We start from the raw sequence: 21,623 nt of genomic DNA, 5'->3' as shown, positions 1-21,623 counted from the left end.
TCTACACATAGACGATAAATAGATGTCCAAAAGATATCGACACCACCTATCGGCTGCTTTTACACATTTGATTTGAATATACTGAAGATACTGACACGATTGCTGCTGCTTTTATATAAAAATTGCGTTGTTAATCTATTCTTGCTAAAAAATAAAAAAGCCACTTGCAAAACTCTTCGTTTGCCGAAACTTCCCATTTCAAAGACGTTTTCGTTTCAGTTTTAACAATATTGTGTTTGTATATTCATTAATGTATGTATATGTTAATTTAATATATATTTAATATTAATAGTATTTATAAATTTGTTGTCGCTTTACTGTATGTATTTGCATTAAGTTTAATATCTACAACATCTATTTACGCACTTCAATGGAGCAGGTGAACATATGCTGCTTACAGTGCGTTTCGGGACATTAAGGCAGTACATATGTACATATGCACTTGGGATAGCCGGCCATTCGTTTAGGAAAGCAATTTCACAACAGCCATTTTCGGATTGAGCAAAAATCGTACGACTGTTTTGGTGGAGTGAATTTGAAAAAAAAACAGACAACAATTAACAATTAGCAGTTAAAATTAATTGGATAATACAGTAACAGTTTTCGAGCCTAAGGTAATATCAGTTGTCTGAACAACACGTAAATGCAAGCACAAATCAATGCTAACCTTTGCATACCCCAATTACACTCATGAAATGCACTGTTGAAGCATACATTCAATCAAGCCTTAAAACATTCGCGGCCTAGTCAACATTTCACAAGGAAGCCAAATTTAACAGAGTTGTCTTTTGCGGGGCTAACAAACCAAAAGTGAAATATATATCGTCTGCATACATATATATATTTATATAAAAAGAATGAAGTTTATTACCAAATAATAATAATCATAATCGTATAATAGGGTTACAAAATGGTGTATATCAGTAGTAATGATCAAAAAAAAATATTTGCTTTTTGGGGGAATCCTGCGCACATACATATGTAGATTGAGTAGCAACGTAAAAATAATTAATATTTGCATTGCTTAACTTTATACAATTCGCTAGCCAGTCGCTCAATTTGTTCTCTTGTATACATTACACTTTTTTCTTTTACTAATAGCATAGACTATATGTGTGTATGATCTTGATCTCGATGTCAGTATATTAAAGATTGCAAACGATGCAGCGGTTGCATCGATTTAGTTTAGTTTATAGGCTAATACCTAGAGAACAGCAAGTGCTGCAGGGTGTGTTGAAGTGTGATAGTGTGTGTGTGTGTGTGAGTGTGTGTGTTCTTTTCCTGTGGGGGTGGGAGCTTCCTGGGATTCCCAGCTTAGCACCAATGCATCTGCCTTTCATTCAGATGGACATCTGCTCCTCCAACGCCTCCGCCTCCGTCTCCGTTTCCATCTCTGTAAGACAACAGCGACTTAGGCTACCGGGAGTTGTTCTTTGTTAGTGACAGTGCTCGGTAACGTCCACGATAACCGATTTCTTCCAGCAGAAGAGGAAGTAGCCAACGGCGGCGCCCAGGACAACCATCAGGCAGAGCCACACGTTGTATGTCATGAAGATCAGCATGAGCAGGAAGGACAGGGTCACCTGGAGCACGTGCAGCAGCGTCTGGAGCAGGTGGTTAATCGACAGCATCGAAGGTCTGTTCATATCGAAAGAATGGCATTTAGTTATAATTATAGCACCAAACAAAATTAGCAGGACAAGAAAAGAAACATAACTGAACGTAAACAAAAATCAGAACAGAACAAAGTATTGGTAAAGACCATAACAATATATACATATGTATATATATATATATATATCGCTGATCCTTTGGGGGCTGCTCTAAGAAGTTCCATTGTTAGATTAAGCTACCATTTATGATTAGGGTTAGACTCTCTCTAGATTAATTGCCAACTTGAACTACTGTGTACTGTGTACAGGTGTGTAATACTATATCTTGTGGTCCAGCCAGATATTCTGTACAAATGACGGGCCAATTTGTAAACCGACACGGCAGTTGTTTCCATTTACTTTTTCCCATTAACTGGCGCATGGGTATATCGGACATATCGGATAGCCAACAACAGCCAGATAGATTTAACTAATTCAAATTGAAGTGAGGCATCAAAATTACACAGAGACGGGGATCTATATATAACACATATGTATATTGATTGGGCAGGTGGTCGGTCAAGTGGTGTATACATATGGTGTGGGCAATGGAGCGATACTTACGGTTGCTTGTGCACAACTTCGCCCACGTATCTAAGAAAGGATCGATCGAAGCGTGCCGGGAGTAGGGACACCACACGATTGCGGATGCGATTCGCGGATGCAGATGCAGATACAGAATCAAATTGAGTTACAGTATATATGTTTAGTTTCAATTACGGTCGCGTGAATCACAACAATAGCCAATTATACGATATTAACGAGGCGAGACAGCAGAGCGTATCGATATGAATTTGGTTTTGAATTGGGTTTCGTTTAGTTTTTTGTCGAGATGATTCAATTTACAAATGAAGAGCGACGACGCGCATTGATGATGATGCAGATAGAGATATTGATGGTATTGATCAGAATGTGAAGCGGTAGCGGTAACGATTTGTACGATTTAACGGGTAACAGCATAACGAAAACGAAACGAGAAGAGAGAAGAAAGCATTAAGATTAATATATACAACAAGTAAAGAAAATACAATAGATACAAAGCTACAGTATGGGTGAGGGCAAAAGGCATGCGGAGGGGATACCAAAGATCCAATGATCCATTCTGGACACAGCGTAATCTACAATGGTTGGCAAAAATCCGGAACTCACTGCACGGGCGATGGAGCTGCTGCTGCCGGCGATGGTATGCGCGGTGCCTCCGGATTTCTTTGTGGCCCCGTCACAGGTCGATACTCCAGCAGATTGTATGTCTTCCAGAACAGATACTCGCGGTAGTACTTCAGTCCCTCGTACATCAGGGCCAGCAGGAAGATGGCGATCATGGAGCCGACCAAACCGGCCACTGTTTCGATGTGCCACCAGGAGAACAGGATCGTCTCGTTGTAGCCAAAATGGAACTGTTTCGATTGAGAATAATTATTCGGTTAGAATTGAAAATCCGTAGGAACACCTTCAAATACAACGTTCCCTTACCGCCATGGGCATCATGTGCTCCATTCCCGTGCCAGAGCCACCGCCATGGTTGTGAGCTCCGTGAGCGGCGTGACCCGCGTGACTCGCCTGCAAATCGCTGGTGTCGGGGATCAGGTCGAACATGGAAGCTGCATCCATTGGAGACGCCGTCGCAGCAGCTATACCGCTGTGATCGTGGTGCATGCCCGCATGATCGTGATGCATCGAGTGATCTGTGGATTACGAAAGATATAGATAGCCAGTTTTGGCCAAATCACAAACCACCTACCAACACCGGGCGCACTGTGATGGGCGTGGTCCATAGCTGCTGGTTAACAGACGACTTCTTACTGTGGATCTGCGATTAATGACTGCAAAGAAGAACGGGGTGAAAGTCGCATTAAATCTTTGCCACTCGCAACTGAATAATAAACAATGTACATAAATAATACGAATGGTCACAATGGCGGTCAAGATAATAGAGCTTTCTCTATATAAATTCCCCATGAAAGATTTAAAGATCAAAACAATCTCAAAACTGAACTCTTATTACTATCTGATATAAACACTATATCATATATATTATATTAACCATTTTTATATGAAAATCTTTCGAGCTATATTTTGTACCACATTTGTAAATCTAAAATTAGCTTTTCACGTGTATTTTTGCGGGTCAATTGCCAAGCCCCAAATCGCATTCAAACCGATATATCTCAATTAGAAAGTCAATCTCCGAACAATCCAACCTCCGCCCTTTCCCTTTCACTTCTTCGAAGGGAATGTTCAATGACGAATCCGAAATGGGTAGCTGGGTAACTGGGGAATGTGAAATGAACATTCCACACATAACTGTGCGTGCTCCATCCAAAGGGAAACTGCGCCGCCCCAAAATAGCACCACATCTGACCTTGGATTAACCTGGATTATAATGGGTCGCTGGCAACTCCTCCAACTGCTGTTCCACTTCTGCCAATGGGAACACTGCGAACCATAATTAAACAGTGCTGGATACTCCACTTATTTCACTTTTGTTTGCCTCTGTGTCTGTGGTTCACCGCATTCAGTTAATATCGCAGTTCAGTGATAAGGTGCTGCGACGACACCACATTACAAAGTAATCAGTGAAACATGCTCGAATATCGAACCACTTGTGGCATGCAGTTCAAGAAGCTCGCTGATATGACAGGATGTGCGTCTGACTGATATGAGTTTTTATGCATACATAGGCAAAAACCTCTAAGTGATCCTAACTGATGATCATTCCGTTATTTCCTTCGATAACCGTAAAGTGCCAACTGTCATCAAATTAAAATGTTCGAAAGACAACCGTTTCTGTTTTTTTTTCACAATAATCCAGTGCGCATTAATATTGCAAACGAAAACACACACTCACATCCGCCAATTCCATTGAAGAGTTAAAACACGTATTCCTCCCCTTTTTCACTGTAATCAATCTCATCCCATATCTCATTAAGACAGACAAACGAGCTTTAGAAATCCACTCGTGCTACAAAAAAAAAAAACCGGCTTCGCTGGCATTTTTGTTCTGAGTGGGGAAATTTCTATAAAAATAGGTAGACAAGTGCACATTTAAAACCTCTTAATGTGGCGATCTGCTGAGGAACGGATTGTTTTAGCCTTCAAGCGATGGACTCAATAGTTATCCAACTGAACTGGACTGGCACAACTGGTTAACTGGTTGCTTGGCTGCCACTATTTTCGGTTTTGGCCCGAAATGAAAGGAAAATTTGATCTGTTACGGTAGTAATTTGTTTTTCAAGACAAAGATCGGTACGGAAACCAACGACTTTCGAAATAACCCATGAAAAGAGAACATACGCCACATAATTGCTACTCATGGATGCAGCAATTGTAGTTCGATTTTGAAATAATCATTGAACAGTGGCGGTGGGGGAAAAAAAATGTTCACTGGGCGAACTTTCCTGACGACTATTCTGGTGCAAAAATACTGAAAAGTTAAAGTTCAGGGTAAATTTGCGTGTTTTATAAATAACATTCTGTGGTTTGTTTGGTTTCTATGGAATCCCTGATAGGAAATCGTTTGGGCGCTTCGCTCTGGGGGGCAATGGGAACCCCCTTTTCAGCGCCTCTGATAATTAAACAGCAGATAACTAACGCACGGACCAAACCGGTTGGACCTATTCACCTCTATCACTCTCGCTTTTATTCGCCTGCATTAGCAGCTTTGCCTTTACACAGAGAGAAAAGCAGTTAATGTTTAAGAAGTTACTCTTCTCATGTAATAACCCATTATCACTATATATAGTTTAAATTTGTATATTTTTTAGTTTTATTGTGAACAAGTAACAATGAATAATCGGCATTTATTTCTATTGTGCTAAATGCTAAGACTCAGCGAAATAGCTAAGATATTTTGATATGAGTTTGGAAATGGAATTCACGCCGTGATGAGTGTGACTCAGCCTGTCCTCTTTATTATTCATATTATATTAAAGAGTCTTAGATTAAAATTGAATTAATATTTAATTTAGTTCCAAATATCAAGCGAAATATATTTGATCTAGCAACGAACAATTTTTTCTTTCTGTTTATTTGCATGCACAAATGGCATTAACCGTTGCTTCATCTCATCAGCTGATCTCCGCAAAGAGAGCCCCATCCTTTGCTCCTGCACACACACACAAACACACACTCACAATCGCACCACTTGCGAAATGTCAAATCGTGACCGACATGTATTGCAACAACAACAACAAATGGGAGAGAAACGGCGAGAGTGATTATTTTCGTTTAGTGCGTGAGTTTTTTTCTATTGCGGGGCTGGGGAGCTATTATATCACATGTGTAAAGAAAAGAGAGTAGGAGAGAGTTTGTTGATCTGAATTCAAACATATATCACTCAACGCACGAACACAGAACACGGTTAATTGTGCTTGTAACGGTATAATTGACTGATAAGCGATTGGCACTGATAATCGCAATCGGTATGCAATCGCTGATTATCGATAAGGACTCCTAAGCTTTGTTTTTAGTTTAGTTTATACTATTTCACGCATTTCGCGTTCTTTTTGTTGTTGTTGTACTTACTGCAATTGGCGGGCAATTGGCTCGAGTTGTAACAATCTACAATGTATGTATGCTGTAACGCCGGTTTGAGCGACGAACTCAACGGAATGTCTAGCTAAAAACAGAGAGTCAACGAAAAATGCCAATAAGCCAACAATCGTACATTTTAAACAATGCATGCAGCTGCCGTCCCGTCCCGCTCCCTCTGACACCCTCCCAACCCCCTGCACCACTCATTTAACAACAATCACAGTTTATGATTTTATTTTTTGCTTCGTTGTTGCTTTTTGCGCTAAATCACACACACACACTCACTGCAAACGCTGAGCTTTTAAAGCAAGCGAGATAGCAAGAGTGGACCGGCTGCAGCATCTTATGAAAAATAATAATTGCTTTAATCGTTTTTGCAAGTGTAAAACCCGATCTATTTCACAGTGTTATCCAATCGCACATGTGTGTGTGCGTCCAGCCCACACACCCACTATTTGTATTATCAATTGCACTTTATCAACGCAAGTTGAACCGAACTCAATGTTTATGTATTCAAATGTTAGGGGCTTACTTTACTTCCTGCGGCAAGGAAATAAATAATATTAAAACAAAAAGTGCACCGTCCGCCCGCAGACAACTTGTTCGCACGATTGTTGATGAATTAATTGCAAGCATATGTTTTTTTATTTAACAGTCCGCTGATTGCGAAAAGGCACTAAATAATGCCAAAAAGTAGTATTGTAAAATACGAAGTACACGGAGTGCAGCTAAAAAATGAGTTAAATATATAAGTTATTGTCGTAATAAGTAGCTAATTTATAGAATTTTAGCTTAATTAGTTTTAGTTTAATTTAGTTTTAGTTAGAATAAATAAAAACAGCTGTGTATCAGTGTGCACACACCACGAGCCGTTCAGTTATCGATAAGAAACCTATCGAGCGGCCACCGTCTCCAACATTCTATGTGCGCATTAAATTAACTTGCTAACTTTAAAACACTCGTTTCTTAACCAAAAACTGGTAAAGTTAAGCAACAAATTACAGTAACAGTATATAATTTAACATTCAAATGCATTACAGGTTTTAGGAAACACCTAGCATAGCAGCAGAAGCTAAAACCCCATTGGCAACCAAAACACGTGCCAAAACAAACGTTTAAATTTTCCGTAGAAGTTGTAAATATAAAAAAAAGTCAGCAAAATGGGAATGGTAACGAAGCGCAAGAAGATGCACTATGGCGATACCCATCTGCAGAGGAGATGGCGTGTGCGGAATCGCCGACGTGATCTCGACCAGATCGACGACGATCTGCAGACCCGGAGCGGTGAACTGATCAATCAGAATGTGGATCTCGACAAGCCAGGATTCGCGCAGTTCTACTGCGTGCACTGTGCCAAGTACTTCATCGATGACACCGCCATGCAGGCACATTTCCGCACCAAGGTGCACAAGAGGCGTCTCAAGGCCCTGGAGATCGAGCCGTACAGCATCGAGGAGGCGGAACGCGCCGCGGGACGTGGCAGCTTCGTGAAGCCCAAGAAGCGGGCGATGGAAACGCAGCCTTCGAAGGAGGACGTGGTCGCTGGCAAGAGGATCCGAGTGGAGGTGGTGCCCGAGGATACAGATGCCACCGATTCGCCATCGACGTCCAAAACGAAGCGCAAGAAAGTGGAGAAAATGGAGACATAGGCGAGGAGGATGAACCAATCCATTGATCTAGCTTAGTTTTTAAGACCCTCGGGGACTGGACTTTCTTCATCCCCCTCCCACAGAACTCTGTTTTCCTCCAATTGCTTTCTTTAAATACATTTTTTTTCCAACGTATATAAATCGATTCAAAATTAATTTTCATTTAATGCGCACAAGGGTGGCGAAAGATCAACAAGTTTCCAAACAAGCAGTTCAACGCTTGCAAGCGGCAAAGCTTTATTTACCGTTCTTTTGATTTCTCATGCAGCTTAAAAGTTTAGGTTCTCTCCACAAACGGTCACTTTCTTCGTCCGTGAGCACCGGTAAACACCAAATGCGATGGCGGACGCGCTTAAAAATTGAAATTAAATAAATATCAGCGTCGTTTCCCGTCGAAAAGTGCTACAAAGTGTAATTAACCAGCGAGCGCAGGTCGACGCAATGCGTTTGATACGGTATTTCTAGTTTAAACGGGTAAAATCGGTAAACTTCTGCAATTTCCTTATTCTCCTTTGGCCTCATTCTCCGTTGGCGCGTGTGTGGGTGTGAGTGGGTGCGCGTTCAACTGGCATTCTCGTGCGCACTTAAAAGTATGCAACGGTTTACAGCGGTGATCTAGTGCGTGCTCGATCTTTTGCATTTTGCCATCGCGAGTGTTTTGTTGTGAAATGGCTCCCAAAAATGTGAGAGTATTTATTTTTTATTTTTTTTTTAAGTGAATTGTGCGCAATAAATGTTATATTAAATAATGTACAATTTAAATTGAACGGATTTATTTTAAAAAAGGTGAGTCATTTATCATTACACTTTATTTTGATGTCCCATATTTGTAACTGAAATATAATAAATAATTTAACTTACGGTAACAACAATATGAGTACTAAAATCCCCAAGCAAATAAAGAATAATTTGCACAAACTTCCATTTGTGGAGCAAAGAAACTCAAGACCTTCATTCAATCTTCACGGTATAAATATATTTGTCGCTCTTATATCCTTGTTCACATGATTTTCAGATATATGTACAATAATTATACCTAAGTAGGTTTGCTACAAGACTATTCGAACTATACAACATAATGGGGATAGTGCAAAATTCTTTGCCACTGGGCGATGGGGGCCATGCACTTGGGTCGCCTTCGTGTTCCTAAATATACAACAGTTTGTAGCCTTTCGGCCATATTTCATAATCAATCTCGTTTGTTTTTTGGTATTCCGAGCCCATTTTGTTCATGATTTAAACATTTCTTTAAATATTACATATGTATGTTTGCATGTGTGTGTGCGAGTGCGTGTATGTGTTTGTTGCGTGGTTTCATTTGGTTTTATCTGCCTGCGGCTTGAGGTAAGTAAATGTGGCCTAGTGGGGCATTGGACGAGTTTCTTCTGGCTCTGGGTGCAATAATGAGATATTCTCTTGAGGTGGGGCTATATATGTACAATCGATCGGCGAACTGGGTTTAGTATATGTATGTATGTACAATTATGTATGTATGTATGTATGTTTGCATGGTGGGGACTAGTTTCACAGCTTGTTAATGGCCGCTTGCTGCAGATCAAGGGCTACCTGCTGCTTGACCTGCTCCTGTGAGGCGGCCACCGTTCTGTGATTTTGATATCTTTGTCGACGCATCTTGCGCGGTGTTCCATTGGCCAACTGATCCCGCTCCGTCTGCTCGACCATCTCGGCGCCCGTAAAGAATGGATGCTTTAGTGCCTCTTCGGCGGTGATTCGTTTATGGGGATTAATCTCGAGCAGGCGATCCAGTAGGTCATAGGCGCTGGGCGGAAAACATTCGTATGCGTCCAGTGGCTCTGTCAAGTAATCGCTATCCTCGCACAGGCAGTTAAAGAAGTATTGATCACAATTCCGGCATACTTCGCAACTTCCGTCCTCAGATTCGTAGCTCTTGAGGAGCTTGGCATCACTGAAAACGGAACGATGGCGAAAGCGCAGGCACAGCTTACGCAGATTCAGGGGCCTGGACCTCTGGCTCAGGGTGACCATACGGTCCAGAGCCATGGCCGTCTTCCGTATTGCCTGGTCTCCGAATATGGTTACAATCTCGGCCAGCGCGATGAAATCGTTGGGCGCTTTGAAAAACGGATAAACTGTCGACATGATCGAAAGGAATATCACTCCCGCCGCCCAAATGTCTACGGCAGTGGTCTGATCTGGGTACTTTAGAAGGACCTCCGGCGGGCGATAGCCAGGTGTTCCTGCCCTGGAGGCGTGTACCTCCTTCTTCATCAGACAGTTGAGGCAAACCGAGGGATTTGCAAAGCAGACGCACTTGGCATTATTAGCCGCTGCTGCCGAGGCATTTCGATTTGTATTGTACTTGCTGCCAGATGGCGTCGATGCTGTTTGATCCATCTGCGCCAGTTGCGGCTGTTGTTGCGGCTGCTGTTGCATCTGCTGTTGCATCTGCTGCTGTTGCGACTGTTGTTGCTGCTGCTGCACTGGCTGTGGCTGGACGGGATTGGACCCATCTACTGACTGCTGCTGCGCATCGCTTGGCGCAATATCGTTGACCGGTTTCAGGGGCATCTTGCTGGACTCCTCGTGCAAACGCATACGCTTCACTGCTCCACCCAAACCAGCATCCGCTGGTGCACCTTGCTGCACTCCATCCTTTGATTGGCGCTCGCGTGGCCGTTTGTAATTCATATTATTATTATTGTTGTTGTTTTTGTTGTTGGCGGCGGCGATGGCAGCGGCTCTTCCGGAAGATCGCGCAGCCGAAGGATTCACATGCTGGGCAAGACCGAAATCGACAAGGAGAAACTCTCGGCGACGTCGATTGTAGAGAAAGTTGCTCGGCTTCACGTCGCGATGGATGACATCGAATTTGTGGACATGACGCAGTGCCACCAGGAGGTTGCGCATATACTGCCGGATCTCGGGCACGTCCATGCGCGTGTAAAAGTCCTGGAATCGGTCATGTGCCATGAAGGGCATCACAAAAGCGGCGGAGGCGTCATGACGCACGCAACAGTGGATGCCCACCACGTTCTCCTTTCCCCTGAGAAGCGAAATAGAGCAGGAAAACAATAGATTAGTTATGCAGTTATAGTTTGAATACGCAGCTTTTGACAATAATCCCCAACCAGTGATTTGAGCAACAGGTGTCCGCCAAACCTAATTAACTTTAAAGGTAGTTAATGTGATTAAGCTAGTCACACATCGGATTGATTGCACTGAACAGCAGGATCTATGCAAGTCAGCTTTACCATCGTGTTTATGTTGCTTTGTTGTTCCGTGTGGGAAAACCACAACAACAACAGAGACGCCCACGCACACTTCCGCCCACTCAATTTTAGCGAGAGAGAGTGGGAGAGAGGAATGGAAAGGGAGAGTGACTCTTCGACGTCACGCAGAACCAGTGCGGACCTGATTTCTAGCTAATTTTAGCTGAATATTGGTTACATGTATGGAATATACAACGTACAACCTTATTTGACAGTTCTTTCTACTCTTTATAATAGCATAAGCATAGCATTGAAATGTCTGCGTGGAATATTTGTTTTGGCGTAACTTAGAATAGTACGCGAAGGACTAACAGTTGATTTGATTAGCTACTTTCTAGCCAGCCGCGCAGCTCGATGGTGAGCGATGGGCGATACGACAGATGCGATTTGCGAACTGGGCGCTAGGCCTTCGGGTGTGGAACATGGCGAGCGGCATATGTGAATACGTGAGGGAGCACTCGGCGTGGCCCAGTCATAATTATCATCGGCTGTGACGCAATTGGGTCTGCGGAATTTGCGCAAATTGCTTGAATAGACACAAAATCGCAGCGGGCAGTGGGTATACGAGGGGCGAAGATGTTGGGCGATGGGCGATGGGCGATCAGGGGGCGGGCAGCCGGCTTATGTCAAACACGCAACGTCGCCCACACACACACACACAAAATACCCACTGACCGCCCACTCTCTCCTCTTTCTTATTTTCCAAGTTTGGGTAAATTATACAGCCGGACGATGAGATGACCGGTGACGATACCTGCCAACCCAAAACTTCTCCGGTTCGAGGCGGTATTGAACCGATTTGGCCACCTAATACGAGTAGCTAATCTAATCGCCTGGCCATTGCTCTGGGCAATCGATAAGAGGCGGCTGGGATTGCAGGATATGCTACAACAGTCTGTATCGAAAACCACGCATGTGTGATGTGAGCGGTCTGTAAACAAACGTTACAGCTGCCACACGGAAAGAAATTGTGGATATATATTGTACAGAGATGCGACAATGGCATTTTGGTATGCGAAAATGGTTCATTGTATTGAGCAGAGGGTGGGTCTCGAACTCGAACTTCCCATGTATTCATAATTTCTTTGGAACTAATCATATCACAGCGATATCGAACTCTTTCCTTTTCTCTCTGTGCACTGGCAGATGCGATTTTGCATAAACAAATGCGAAATGTATTCAGATCTAACATTTCTCGCATATCAAAGTGATGTGAAATGCGTAAATGAATGTAGAGGAAGGTGGCGAATTTTTCTCGCTGTGCACCGTGGGCTTCAATGTAACTGTAAATGGGCACGTGAATGGCGTGTGAAAGTGCAATAAACGAACGCTACAACAATCATGCCATCTCGCTCGCCGTTCGTGCGGCGAAATATAAATTGCAATGACGTAGATGGAGCCGCTGCCGGCGGCTGACGTCGTTTAACGGCGTTTGACGCAGACGAGGACGAAGCGGCGTGCGTGGGTGGTTGTTTGGTTTACACCAGTCGGCCGATACTATAAGGATACGGGACGGCACAGGACACAGGACACAGGACACCAAGTGGGGAAAGGAATGAGGAACCTACCCCATTTTGGTCATGCACTGCAGCTCCTTCATTATCCTATCCGGATGACTGGTGGGTATGTGATGCTTGATGGCGAACTTGCGACGCAGACTGTCCGGCAGATGCGATTCCCGACGTAGTGTGCCCAGCAGCACAGTGCTAAAGGTTCCGTTGCCAATCCGGCTATGTACATCGAACAGCTTGCCAATGTCCGGGATTCGTATGAGGAGATCAATGATGGCTTCTGCAGAGTACAACCAATTACATTCAGCTGTATGTACCACCAAGTTGGATCAGCAACTAAACTTACCTTCGTTTTTGTTGCGTGCCTGTTTGGTTGTACGCGGTGTGACGGGCAGAGACATGACTGCAGCTCCATTGGATTCTACTGGCTGCTGCTCGGCGGCGTCCGCAATGGCTGCTCTGCCCCAATTTCTGCCCGTGCTTCCAGTTGCCGGAATGCCGGTGGCATATTGCTGAACTGTCTGGCGCGGCTGCCTTTGGACTTGCTTAGGTGCCGAACGCCAGGATCCGCCTCCATTGGCGTACACCACATTGGTGCTGGGCACGCCCGTTTTGGGGCGACGATAGTTACTGCCTGATGTGGCCAACTCCTGGCACATAACGCGATCGGCCATTGTTCTTCAGTAGCACAATCTTCCTGGTCATCGGCGTGTTGATGGTGATTGTGGTGGTTTATGGCGGGTTTTACAGAAAAAAAAAGTGCCTAAAAGGAGCACAAATTTTGACACGAAATTTTTTTATTGGGAAATTTCTGATGTCGACCCGGCCAAAGTGGGAAGTAAACTGATTCCGAACGGTTGAACAGTTTTGACATTTGGCGTATGGACCTGAGTTGTCAACTTCTCTACCTACTTGGATTGTTTTTGTCCCCAATCCGGAGTCCTGCTGCGCCGCCCTTTTAATCCCGGAACTCTGGCTATGGCGCAGCGTCCGCTGGTTGCAAGTGGATACCCTGGATGGAGCACATGAACAACTCTGGTCACTGGTCGTATTGTCTGAATCGTGTGATATGGTCGGCGTTCCGCGGGAGCTGAGGTACTATCAAACCATCGATGGCACTACTGATAATATCGATGGTTCAGTTCCAGCCGGTTCGATGCCATCGATGGTTTTTTCGAGACTATGGGACAGTGTGCTCGCCCTCCGCCGGGAATGGAATACCAAATGGGCTTGCTTAGCCTCCAACTGGTCACCCTGGCTTGGCGGGAAAATCGCTCTTCCGGCGGAAATCGAAGTTTATAACAAAAATCATATCAATAATGGGTCATGATTTACTAGTCAACCCTAGTCAAGCCCTTTCTTGGATCAAAATATCACTTATTTCTAATTTAACGTTAGTAAGCGTTTGCATGCATGTCTGCTCTATAAACCACCCTATGTTGTAGTAATATATATATATTTAATTATTACATGTACAATTTTGTGCACGAAAGCTGGCACGTGATATACTGAAAATATCGCGAAAGAGTATTTTTCGCACTGTGCTCCGTGCTCGCCACGCGTTACTCGTTTTTTAGTACATTCACCACGGGCGCCGGCGTCATTGAATTGCTCGAAATTTCTGTGAACCTACAAAGTTAATCAACTATTATTTGAGACAACGCACGAAATGTCACTGGAACAGGTAAGTCCGAGTGGATTGCCAAACGAGCCATCAGTGAGATAACACCACGCCCATAACACAGCTGAAAAGCGATGTGGCCGAGCTGGCGGCCTTCCTGCAGCAGGCGAAAGGTGCCCGCGTAAAAGACGTGCTGACCACCGCGAAGGCGGCGGCGGAACGGGAGATAGTCAACCTGGAGATGAAGGCCAAAATTGCGGCGGAGCGACAGGCCAACGGGGCTACCGATGCCAAGAGGTGAGCAAATCCATGAGGTCCAAGAAACCCAACCACTCACTCGACAGACACTCGAAATCTCTTCGGGATTGGTCCATATATTAGTCAAAATGTAGTTCCAAATCTTTCTACATCCCTTTAAATACATTGGTATATTTGAGTTGATATATGGTCAGTGAAGTACATATTGTAGAGATCATGAAGCCTGCTATTTCCACTTATGAATCCCCATTTCGATCGCCCAGATATCTGCACGAGCTGACCGACTACGGCTGGGACCAGAGCGCCAAATTCGTGAAGCTCTTCATCACCTTGAACGGAGTGCAGGGCTGCACGGAGGAGAATGTGACAGTCACCTACACACCTAGCTCGTTGCAGCTCCATGTGCGCGATCTTCAGGGCAAGGACTTTGGGCTGACCGTGAACAATCTGCTGCACAGTATCGATGTGGAGAAGAGCTACCGCAAGATCAAGACCGACATGGTGGCCATCTATCTGAAGAAGGTGAAGGAGGACGAACACTGGGACGTGCTCACCGCCATCCAGAAACGTTTGAAGCAGAAGAAGGACAGCGAAATGTCCAAGGATGGCGACAATCCCGAATCGGCGCTGGTCAACATCATGAAGAAGATGTACAACGACGGTGACTCAAAGACAAAGCAGATGATAGCCAAGGCCTGGACGGAGAGCCAGGATAAGGTGAAGCTTGGCAAGGAGACGGGCGGCGACTTGGATTCTTTCGGCGATCTCTAGATATGATAACCCATTCGCGAACTAACTAACTACCTAAGGCACTGCTTCGATTCCAGCAAAATTTGTATATGTGGATAAATAAACACCCAGCTAGGGCATTAAGTGAAAACGAGTGGTGTTTTTTTTTTTTTTTTTTTTTTGGCTTTTTATATATATATTTGTATATAGGCTTTTATTTAATTAATTAAATTCTTGTGATTAAAATCAATTATGCTGCTCTTCGCTTAGAGTACACCCTTGCGGTCTAATCTATTCCATTTGTAATAGTTAGTTTGCTTTCGAAATGAATTGATAATTACACTTTAGCTGTATTTAAAATACACTTTATATGTTCTGCGATATATATCCCAAGTACACATATATAATATATATATATTATATGTGATGCGATGCGATGCTCATCATGGCCAGCGCTCGAGAACCCGTGGTGCACTTCATCCTGTTTTTTGCTCGATTTGTTATCAACCTTTTGGCATGCAAATCGGGCAATTGCTTAATTTTCTATAATTAAATTTACACCACGGGTCAGGTGTGTGTGGTGTGTGTGTGTATGTCTGTCTGTTTGTATTGGAACAATTTAATTGTTAAACAATTAATGATTAATTATTTTGGTTGCGATCTTTCTCGCCGCTTCGAGTTTACATATACATAAATTGGTATCATTTGGTGTACAATAAAAAGCTGAAAAACGCAACTTAAATTCAAAATACAATTTATAATGATAAGAAAAGAATTCAAAATGAAACTGATACAAGTTATCGACAGACTGAACATTAAGGCCGATTTTACGAATACATAAGAACTATACAACATGTGGGCAACTGGACAAACACAATTTACAATCTATATATGATGTATGTATTTATATGCATAGGTACGATGTACTAAACTATATGTTAACATTGCTAAATCTAAAGAAAAAAAAAGCTTGAAATCATACAATTAATGTTTAATAGTTGTAGTTATTTAAGGTTTCTGAAACTGATGCGACGGTTCGTACGTTCGCATTGTAACGATTTCTTTCCGTTCTCTCTAAAATTTACGGTTTCTCAGTTATTTTTCTTTTTTTGTGACCGTTTTTCTTGTTTTGTGTTTTTTTGTATATATTGAATGCTCGTGGTGAATTACAGTGCGTTTTAGAGCTGTACTCGCTGTACATCGCTTCCATTATAATTGATTTAATTTATCGTGTATTTAAATTCGAACTAACCATCCTATAATTCCACTACACCCCCGAAACGCACTGTATAATTTTAGTTGTGTGTGTGTGTGTTTTTTTTTTGTTTTTTGTGGTGCAGTTTTGTGGGTTTGAAGAGCGTGATTTTGGAGTTCCCAGACCAAGGAGCACCCACTATTGGAGTTGTTGTTTTCTTTTTTATGCGGGGCGGTCGCTTCATTTCCTAGCTATGCTTGCTATATCCCTAACCGATCTCTTCTTCTCTCCTTGCATATATATATATATATATATAGTATACATATATATAGAGCTATACTGTAAAAGTCGAGTTGTCTAAAAGCTATTCATCTTTCCAGATCCCACGATCCTCTGCCGGTTCCTCTGTTCAAGCGTACAAAAATAAACGTATATTCTCTGCATCGCTACAAATCGAATCTGAAGAATTTTGTTGGCTTTACTTTAAAAATTTCTAGAAAACTAGGTATGCGTCCTCTATATGTTTGCAATCGTATGTGTGTGTGTATGTGTGTGTTTTATTTATGCATTTAAATAGATATATTCGATATTGCAATGCTTGTGTGGTTTTGGTGTAGATTTAAAATTCCTGTTCTAGGCCTAGACAAAAAATTGATTTAAAATTTTTACTCGAGTCTCAAATTTGGATTGTATATATGGTTGATTCATTACCCTAGATCAGCGCAGATCGAAGCTTATTGGGGGGTATCCTAGATCGAATATAAATACAAATCAAATGCTTATTTTTGTTTAAGAAAATGCTGTTACTCTATAACGTTGCAAAAATAATAACTGTCTTACTTCGAAATGCATATAAAGTTGTAGGAAACTGGAAATTGCGTATTTAACGTAGTATATTGAGTGGTTATAGGGAAAGAGAGTTGAGAGCTTATATAACGACGATTACAAGGGTTCAATACAGTTGTGTTTATAAGGGGGATATGCTTAGGCGTATCTGGCTGCTAGGGATTCTGCCCTGTCTGTCCTTGAGGCAGTTTCAGTTTTGCTTTCTTTACTTCTTTACTCGACATTTAACGATCCTGATTCGGATTTTGGGTATCCTATAGCTATGGCTTTCCCCTGCATTTCATTTGGAGTGGGGTCACCTCCGATTCTTTGTCTTTTGTGATGGTTTCTATTATGGTTCTCCGGCTTACAGAAGCTTTCTTCTTAGGGCTCGTCAGCTTTGTATGGCTAATCTAAAGATTCCGCATTTGCATTTTTGGTTTAAATCGTTCAATGGCTGATCTTCGTCTTTCCCATTCCACCTTCTGATTCTTCGGGATTCTGTCTTCTGATTCTTCAACTATTCTCTGCTCTCCACGCACACACACACGCCGTAGCAGCAGCAGACAATTCCAGCTTGGCTCTAACCCTATCTTAACTATTCACTACCCACAAATACCCTCGTCATTTGACTTCACTTCGCTTCACTTCGACCCGCCTGCTCCTCTGCGCACTTGGAGGCTTTTCAGAAAACCCTCGACTTGGCTTGGAAACGGACCTGGACGCTTGGCGTCCGCCGGCGCTGCTAGTAAAGCTCTGTATGATGGCGCACTGGCGCCGGAATCTTGGACATGCCCCTCTCTCGCCTGGGCGATACCACGCTGGCCGAACCAGCAGCTGCCCCGGATCCAGCTCCAGCATTTGAATGGTTGCTTTCGCAGGAACTGGCGGCGGAACTGCGCTTGGAACGCGCCTTGGCTGGCGGAGAACAGCTCTCCGAACGCTCCAGATTGCCATTGCTGTGCACCCAGGCCGTAGTGAAGTCCTCGTAGACCGGTGTCTTTTTCCCATTGCTGTTGATCTTATTCGCTGCTGTTGCCGTTGCTCCACCTACTGCCTTTGTTTGATTACCAGCCGCATAGCGTGAGAGTAGTGACTTCATCTTCTCCAGAATCTGGGCATCGTTCTTGGCACTGCTGGCCGCCTCCAGGAGTTGTTGGGCCAGTGGCGAGGAGGCGTGGTTCTTTACGGGCGACGTGGTTAGCGAACTGGTGCATCCCGGTGCTCCGCTCCTCACCCGGCGTCCATTGCTGTCGTAGAGAATTTGCGATGAGCGTCCTTTGCCATTGCGCTCGAAGGATCCAGCTGGTCCTGTTCCATTTGTGGGTGCCACAAAGGTATCGGCGTTGCAGGGAGGTCTTCTCTTGGGTGCTCCCGTGGTTCGGCCGCTCCACGTATTCGTGACATCACGCACCATAGGCAATTGGGTGGCTTGACGGGATCGGGGCGGTGCCACCGGCGTGGTAGTGGCTCCGGTCGAGTTGCGGGTTCGAACGGATCGATAGACCGGCTGTTTTCGGCTAAAGGCTGGAGCCGGTAGCCCAGACCGGCTGCTCAAATCCTGCAGACTTCCACCGGCACCGCCACAAGTACTATTATCGATGCTTCGGCGACGACGCTGCGCCAACGGAGAGCGTGGAATCTTGCTGAGATTGGGTGTTGGATTGCCCATTGTAGTGGCCACCGACTGATCCTCGGTCTTGGCAATGTCCACGGTGATTTCGTCGTCGGTAATAAAGACACCGGATTGCTCAAATTTGTCGCTTAGCTTAAGGGCTCCGTTTAGAATTGCTGGCAGCGATTGTGGGCCATCGCACACCGAGTAGTCCTCTTGTTCCTCCTCTCGGTCTTGGCCACTTAGGTCCTCCTCTTCTAGAACGTCCGTGGTTGCCTTCTCCGCCGGCTCATCAGAGGGCGAGATCTGCGAGTCACTTGAGGTCTGATCCAGACGCGCTAGAAAATGATAAGGATGAGAACATCAAAAATCATATATGGGAACCATTCAAACGAAATTCAGGACTCACCATTGCTTTCAGCGTCCTCAATGGAAGCCTGACTGTGCAGGGACTCTCGTTTTTGGGCTCCCGATTGGATGACTCCCAGACTGCGGTATCCTTCGTCACTGATCTCACTGCCATTATCGCTGATATTTTCGAATTTGTTGGCGCCACCCTGTTCGCCCGCGACTCCCGATCCTGCGGATCCTGAGCCCACACCCCCTGCCGCCGATCCGACACCAGATCCACCGTTTGCCTCCTCCAAGGAGCAACTGTAGCCGGGCAGCGATTTCGGACCACTGCTGTACGAATCCAAGGAGCTCTGTTTCTTGCGCATATCGATTAGTCGACGAGGACTTGGTGACATGGAGCGCCTGGCCAAGCTGGGCGATCCGAGCAGCTGGCTGCTGGATGTGTCTGTGGTAACTGTCTGACTGGATCCCGTCGCGGATGCACTGCCTCCTCCGTTAGCCTGCTGGTTGAGGAACTTGCGCTGTGGTGTTGGACTGCGACTGCGGTATTTTCCCGAATTTGGCGACAGACTGTGACCGTTCTGTAGAGGTGGAGGCGCAGCCACGCCTACACCTCCCGTTCCACACGATGATCCTGGGCCCGATACTGTTCCGGGTCCTCCATTGCAATTGGGACTGTTGAAAACACGTCGAGCTGCTGGCGGTGACCTAGAAATTAAGATAAAGAAAAAATAAGAAATAAATATCGATGAATTTAAGAGAGTCCGGCGATTTTACCAGAAACCAAGGATATAAATATCATATATGGTAAGAAAGTTATAAAAAGAAAAGGACTCACCTCTCGAATATCACCTGCGCCTTGTGGAGCTCGATGCCGTTGCTCGGGTTGTGATTCGGGGACTGACGGGGAATGAGGCGAGCGGCCACGGAGCTGCGATGTTGGGCACGGCAGCGGCACGGATCGTGCTTGTCCAGATAGTGGGATAGTGTGTCCCATCCGCCACCGACGCGCACCATCACGTGGGAACGAAGGATCTGAAAGAAGAAGTCCATACATTGAGCTTAGAACGACAAGCTTTGGCTTTCAATACTTACCCGCACAAAGATGAGAACTTTGGTGTCGCCAATACGATACTTGCCCTCCGACACTCTGACCATGGGAAATTGTGAGGGGCATGTGCACTTCTCCACAAGATCTCTGACCTGTAAATGCAAATGTGAGAATGTGAGAATATAAACAAGTTTATTTGAAAATATCAGCGATCACCAATAGTAACTATACAACTTATTGAGTATGCTTTAAATGCAATTGATTTCAGAGCTTTCCGCCATAATAGTCCATTGCCAACTAAATACGTTTCAACAAATGACCATATATATGAGTAATGATGACAGGTATTGTAATTGAAATTAATTGAGCTAATTAGCATTCATCTGTATCACTACGTATCAAGTGAAATGAGTGTGAACAAAATATGTAAGGCAACCAAGAGGCGAGCTAAAAATGTTCTCAGTGGCACTGTACCAACTCCCCGAGATCAGCAGACGAAGAAAAACTCTCGAATCCAAGTGTCCAATCTGCGGACCCACCTCCCCCCCACCCTCGGCGATTGACCCTTAGCATTGCATAAGCCTGACCCGATCAGTTCCCCGACTTCCTAACTCCCTGACTTCTGCAGTGGCAGTTTGCTGCAGTTGCAGTTTGTCCAAAAAAAAAAAAAAAAAAAAAAAATGGGGAAGAGGAGGTGGAGGAGCTGCAGAAGGAAGCAGAAGGAGCAGAGCGACGAGCATCGGGGTCACCAAATAGTTTTTCACTGCATAAATTCACGCGCTGCCATTGTCCAACAAACAAATGATCCGCAGGGGCGGCGAGGCGAGAGAGTGGCGGGACTACGAGGGACTCCAAAGGGGGCTACCCTTGCCCTAGGGAGCCATGGGATCCATGGCAAGACCAGTCAACATCGGCTCCACCATCAGCAGTACACGTCCCAGCGGGCGGCGGCAGACAAACAAATGACGACTTGGCCTGGCCTGTCTTTGGGTCTGATTCTCCACTGGCCGAAATTCGAGTATGATTTGCGATTCAAAATATCCAGATGGGTGCTGGGTCTTCGAAGATCAAAAGGTGGCCCCAATTTGTACCATCTAAACATCATTTTTTATGTTAAATAAGTCAATAAGTCAATAAGGTGACCCAAACGTTTGGTAGTCGTCTTAAGTATAAGGCAAACACGCTTATGGTGCAAAATTCTTCTGCGAATATTTCTAAGTTTCACATGGCTTGCAGTGTATTTTGGTTTCTTGCCCTGGCTGCAACCCCACCTCCATTTTCATCCAGACTTCTTTGCCAGCAGCTCGGTGTCCCCGACTGTGAGTGGGACCCATTGCTACTGTAGTTTGTGGCAGCTTGGAGCTGAGCAGCAACGCATT

The 21,623-nt window shown here is 44.4% G+C and overlaps 5 protein-coding genes across 10 annotated transcripts in view; 2 read left to right on the top strand and 3 right to left on the bottom strand.

Moving 5' to 3' along the window:
* Positions 1-839: 839 nt before the first annotated feature.
* On the bottom strand, positions 840-6,826 carry LOC117148897 (high affinity copper uptake protein 1). Of its 4 annotated transcripts, XM_033316604.1 has the most exons (7): positions 6,718-6,823; positions 6,177-6,270; positions 3,394-3,475; positions 3,126-3,337; positions 2,802-3,049; positions 2,217-2,246; positions 840-1,638 (listed from the first exon to the last, which is right to left on the bottom strand). In XM_033316604.1, exons 3-7 carry the CDS (start codon positions 3,425-3,427, stop codon positions 1,437-1,439), a joined length of 726 nt encoding a protein of 241 aa, XP_033172495.1. In that variant the 5' UTR covers positions 3,428-3,475; positions 6,177-6,270; positions 6,718-6,823; the 3' UTR covers positions 840-1,436. The 4 variants fall into 4 exon arrangements, with proteins under 4 accessions (XP_033172495.1, XP_033172494.1, XP_033172496.1 ...); XM_033316603.1 differs by lacking the exon at positions 6,177-6,270 and having other exon boundaries at positions 6,718-6,826; XM_033316605.1 differs by lacking the exons at positions 6,177-6,270; positions 6,718-6,823 and adding an exon at positions 4,705-4,807.
* Positions 6,827-7,054: 228 nt separating this feature from the next.
* Positions 7,055-7,979, top strand: LOC117148898 (zinc finger protein 593 homolog). The gene is made up of 2 exons (XM_033316607.1): positions 7,055-7,165; positions 7,226-7,979. The coding sequence occupies exon 2, from the start codon at positions 7,346-7,348 to the stop codon at positions 7,832-7,834; it is 489 nt and encodes a 162-aa protein (XP_033172498.1). The 5' UTR covers positions 7,055-7,165; positions 7,226-7,345; the 3' UTR covers positions 7,835-7,979.
* An 805-nt stretch (positions 7,980-8,784) lies between these two features.
* On the bottom strand, positions 8,785-13,779 carry LOC117148625 (cell division cycle 7-related protein kinase). Of its 2 annotated transcripts, XM_033316117.1 has the most exons (4): positions 13,509-13,779; positions 12,943-13,359; positions 12,654-12,876; positions 8,785-10,859 (listed from the first exon to the last, which is right to left on the bottom strand). In XM_033316117.1, exons 2-4 carry the CDS (start codon positions 13,268-13,270, stop codon positions 9,359-9,361), a joined length of 2,052 nt encoding a protein of 683 aa, XP_033172008.1. In that variant the 5' UTR covers positions 13,271-13,359; positions 13,509-13,779; the 3' UTR covers positions 8,785-9,358. The 2 variants fall into 2 exon arrangements, with proteins under 2 accessions (XP_033172008.1, XP_033172009.1); XM_033316118.1 differs by lacking the exon at positions 13,509-13,779 and having other exon boundaries at positions 12,943-13,436.
* A 387-nt stretch (positions 13,780-14,166) lies between these two features.
* On the top strand, positions 14,167-15,356 carry LOC117148626 (calcyclin-binding protein). Its single transcript, XM_033316119.1, has 3 exons — positions 14,167-14,280; positions 14,342-14,514; positions 14,739-15,356. Exons 1-3 carry the CDS (start codon positions 14,266-14,268, stop codon positions 15,244-15,246), a joined length of 696 nt encoding a protein of 231 aa, XP_033172010.1. The 5' UTR covers positions 14,167-14,265; the 3' UTR covers positions 15,247-15,356.
* A 329-nt stretch (positions 15,357-15,685) lies between these two features.
* Positions 15,686-21,623, bottom strand: part of LOC117148623 (GAS2-like protein pickled eggs) — a 49,185-nt gene continuing 43,247 nt past the window's right edge. For both annotated transcript variants that reach the window (XM_033316114.1, XM_033316115.1), the window contains exons 7-10: positions 20,289-20,396; positions 20,032-20,228; positions 19,249-19,901; positions 15,686-19,177 (exon numbers count right to left, since the gene is read on the bottom strand). In XM_033316114.1, coding sequence (XP_033172005.1) covers positions 17,970-19,177; positions 19,249-19,901; positions 20,032-20,228; positions 20,289-20,396 — 2,166 coding nt within the window. In that variant the 3' untranslated portion in view covers positions 15,686-17,969. The remainder of the gene's footprint in view (positions 19,178-19,248; positions 19,902-20,031; positions 20,229-20,288; positions 20,397-21,623) is intronic.

This window comes from Drosophila mauritiana, chromosome X, assembly GCF_004382145.1.
Source record: "Drosophila mauritiana strain mau12 chromosome X, ASM438214v1, whole genome shotgun sequence".
Lineage (NCBI taxonomy): Eukaryota > Metazoa > Arthropoda > Insecta > Diptera > Drosophilidae > Drosophila > Drosophila mauritiana.
Note: the sequence above shows the minus strand (reverse complement) of the source record. Positions and strands in the feature narration are given on the sequence as shown.

Excerpts from the sequence above, each read along its gene's own strand:
- LOC117148897 (XM_033316603.1), bottom strand. The coding sequence starts at position 3,427 with ATGGACCACGCCCATCACAGTGCGCCCGGTGTTG. Across the intron at positions 3,050-3,125 it reads AGCACATGATGCCCATGGCG|TTCCATTTTGGCTACAACGA; the intron begins GTAAGGGAACGT and ends CAATCGAAACAG. Across the intron at positions 1,639-2,216 it reads GAAGTTGTGCACAAGCAACC|ACCTTCGATGCTGTCGATTA; the intron begins GTAAGTATCGCT and ends CGATATGAACAG.
- LOC117148898 (XM_033316607.1), top strand. The coding sequence starts at position 7,346 with ATGGGAATGGTAACGAAGCGCAAGAAGATGCACTATGGCGATACCCAT.
- LOC117148625 (XM_033316117.1), bottom strand. The coding sequence starts at position 13,270 with ATGGCCGATCGCGTTATGTGCCAGGAGTTGGCCACATCAGGCAGTAAC. Across the intron at positions 12,877-12,942 it reads GGCACGCAACAAAAACGAAG|AAGCCATCATTGATCTCCTC; the intron begins GTAAGTTTAGTT and ends TGTACTCTGCAG. Across the intron at positions 10,860-12,653 it reads CAGTGCATGACCAAAATGGG|GGGAAAGGAGAACGTGGTGG; the intron begins GTAGGTTCCTCA and ends TTCGCTTCTCAG.
- LOC117148626 (XM_033316119.1), top strand. Across the intron at positions 14,515-14,738 it reads GGGGCTACCGATGCCAAGAG|ATATCTGCACGAGCTGACCG; the intron begins GTGAGCAAATCC and ends TCGATCGCCCAG.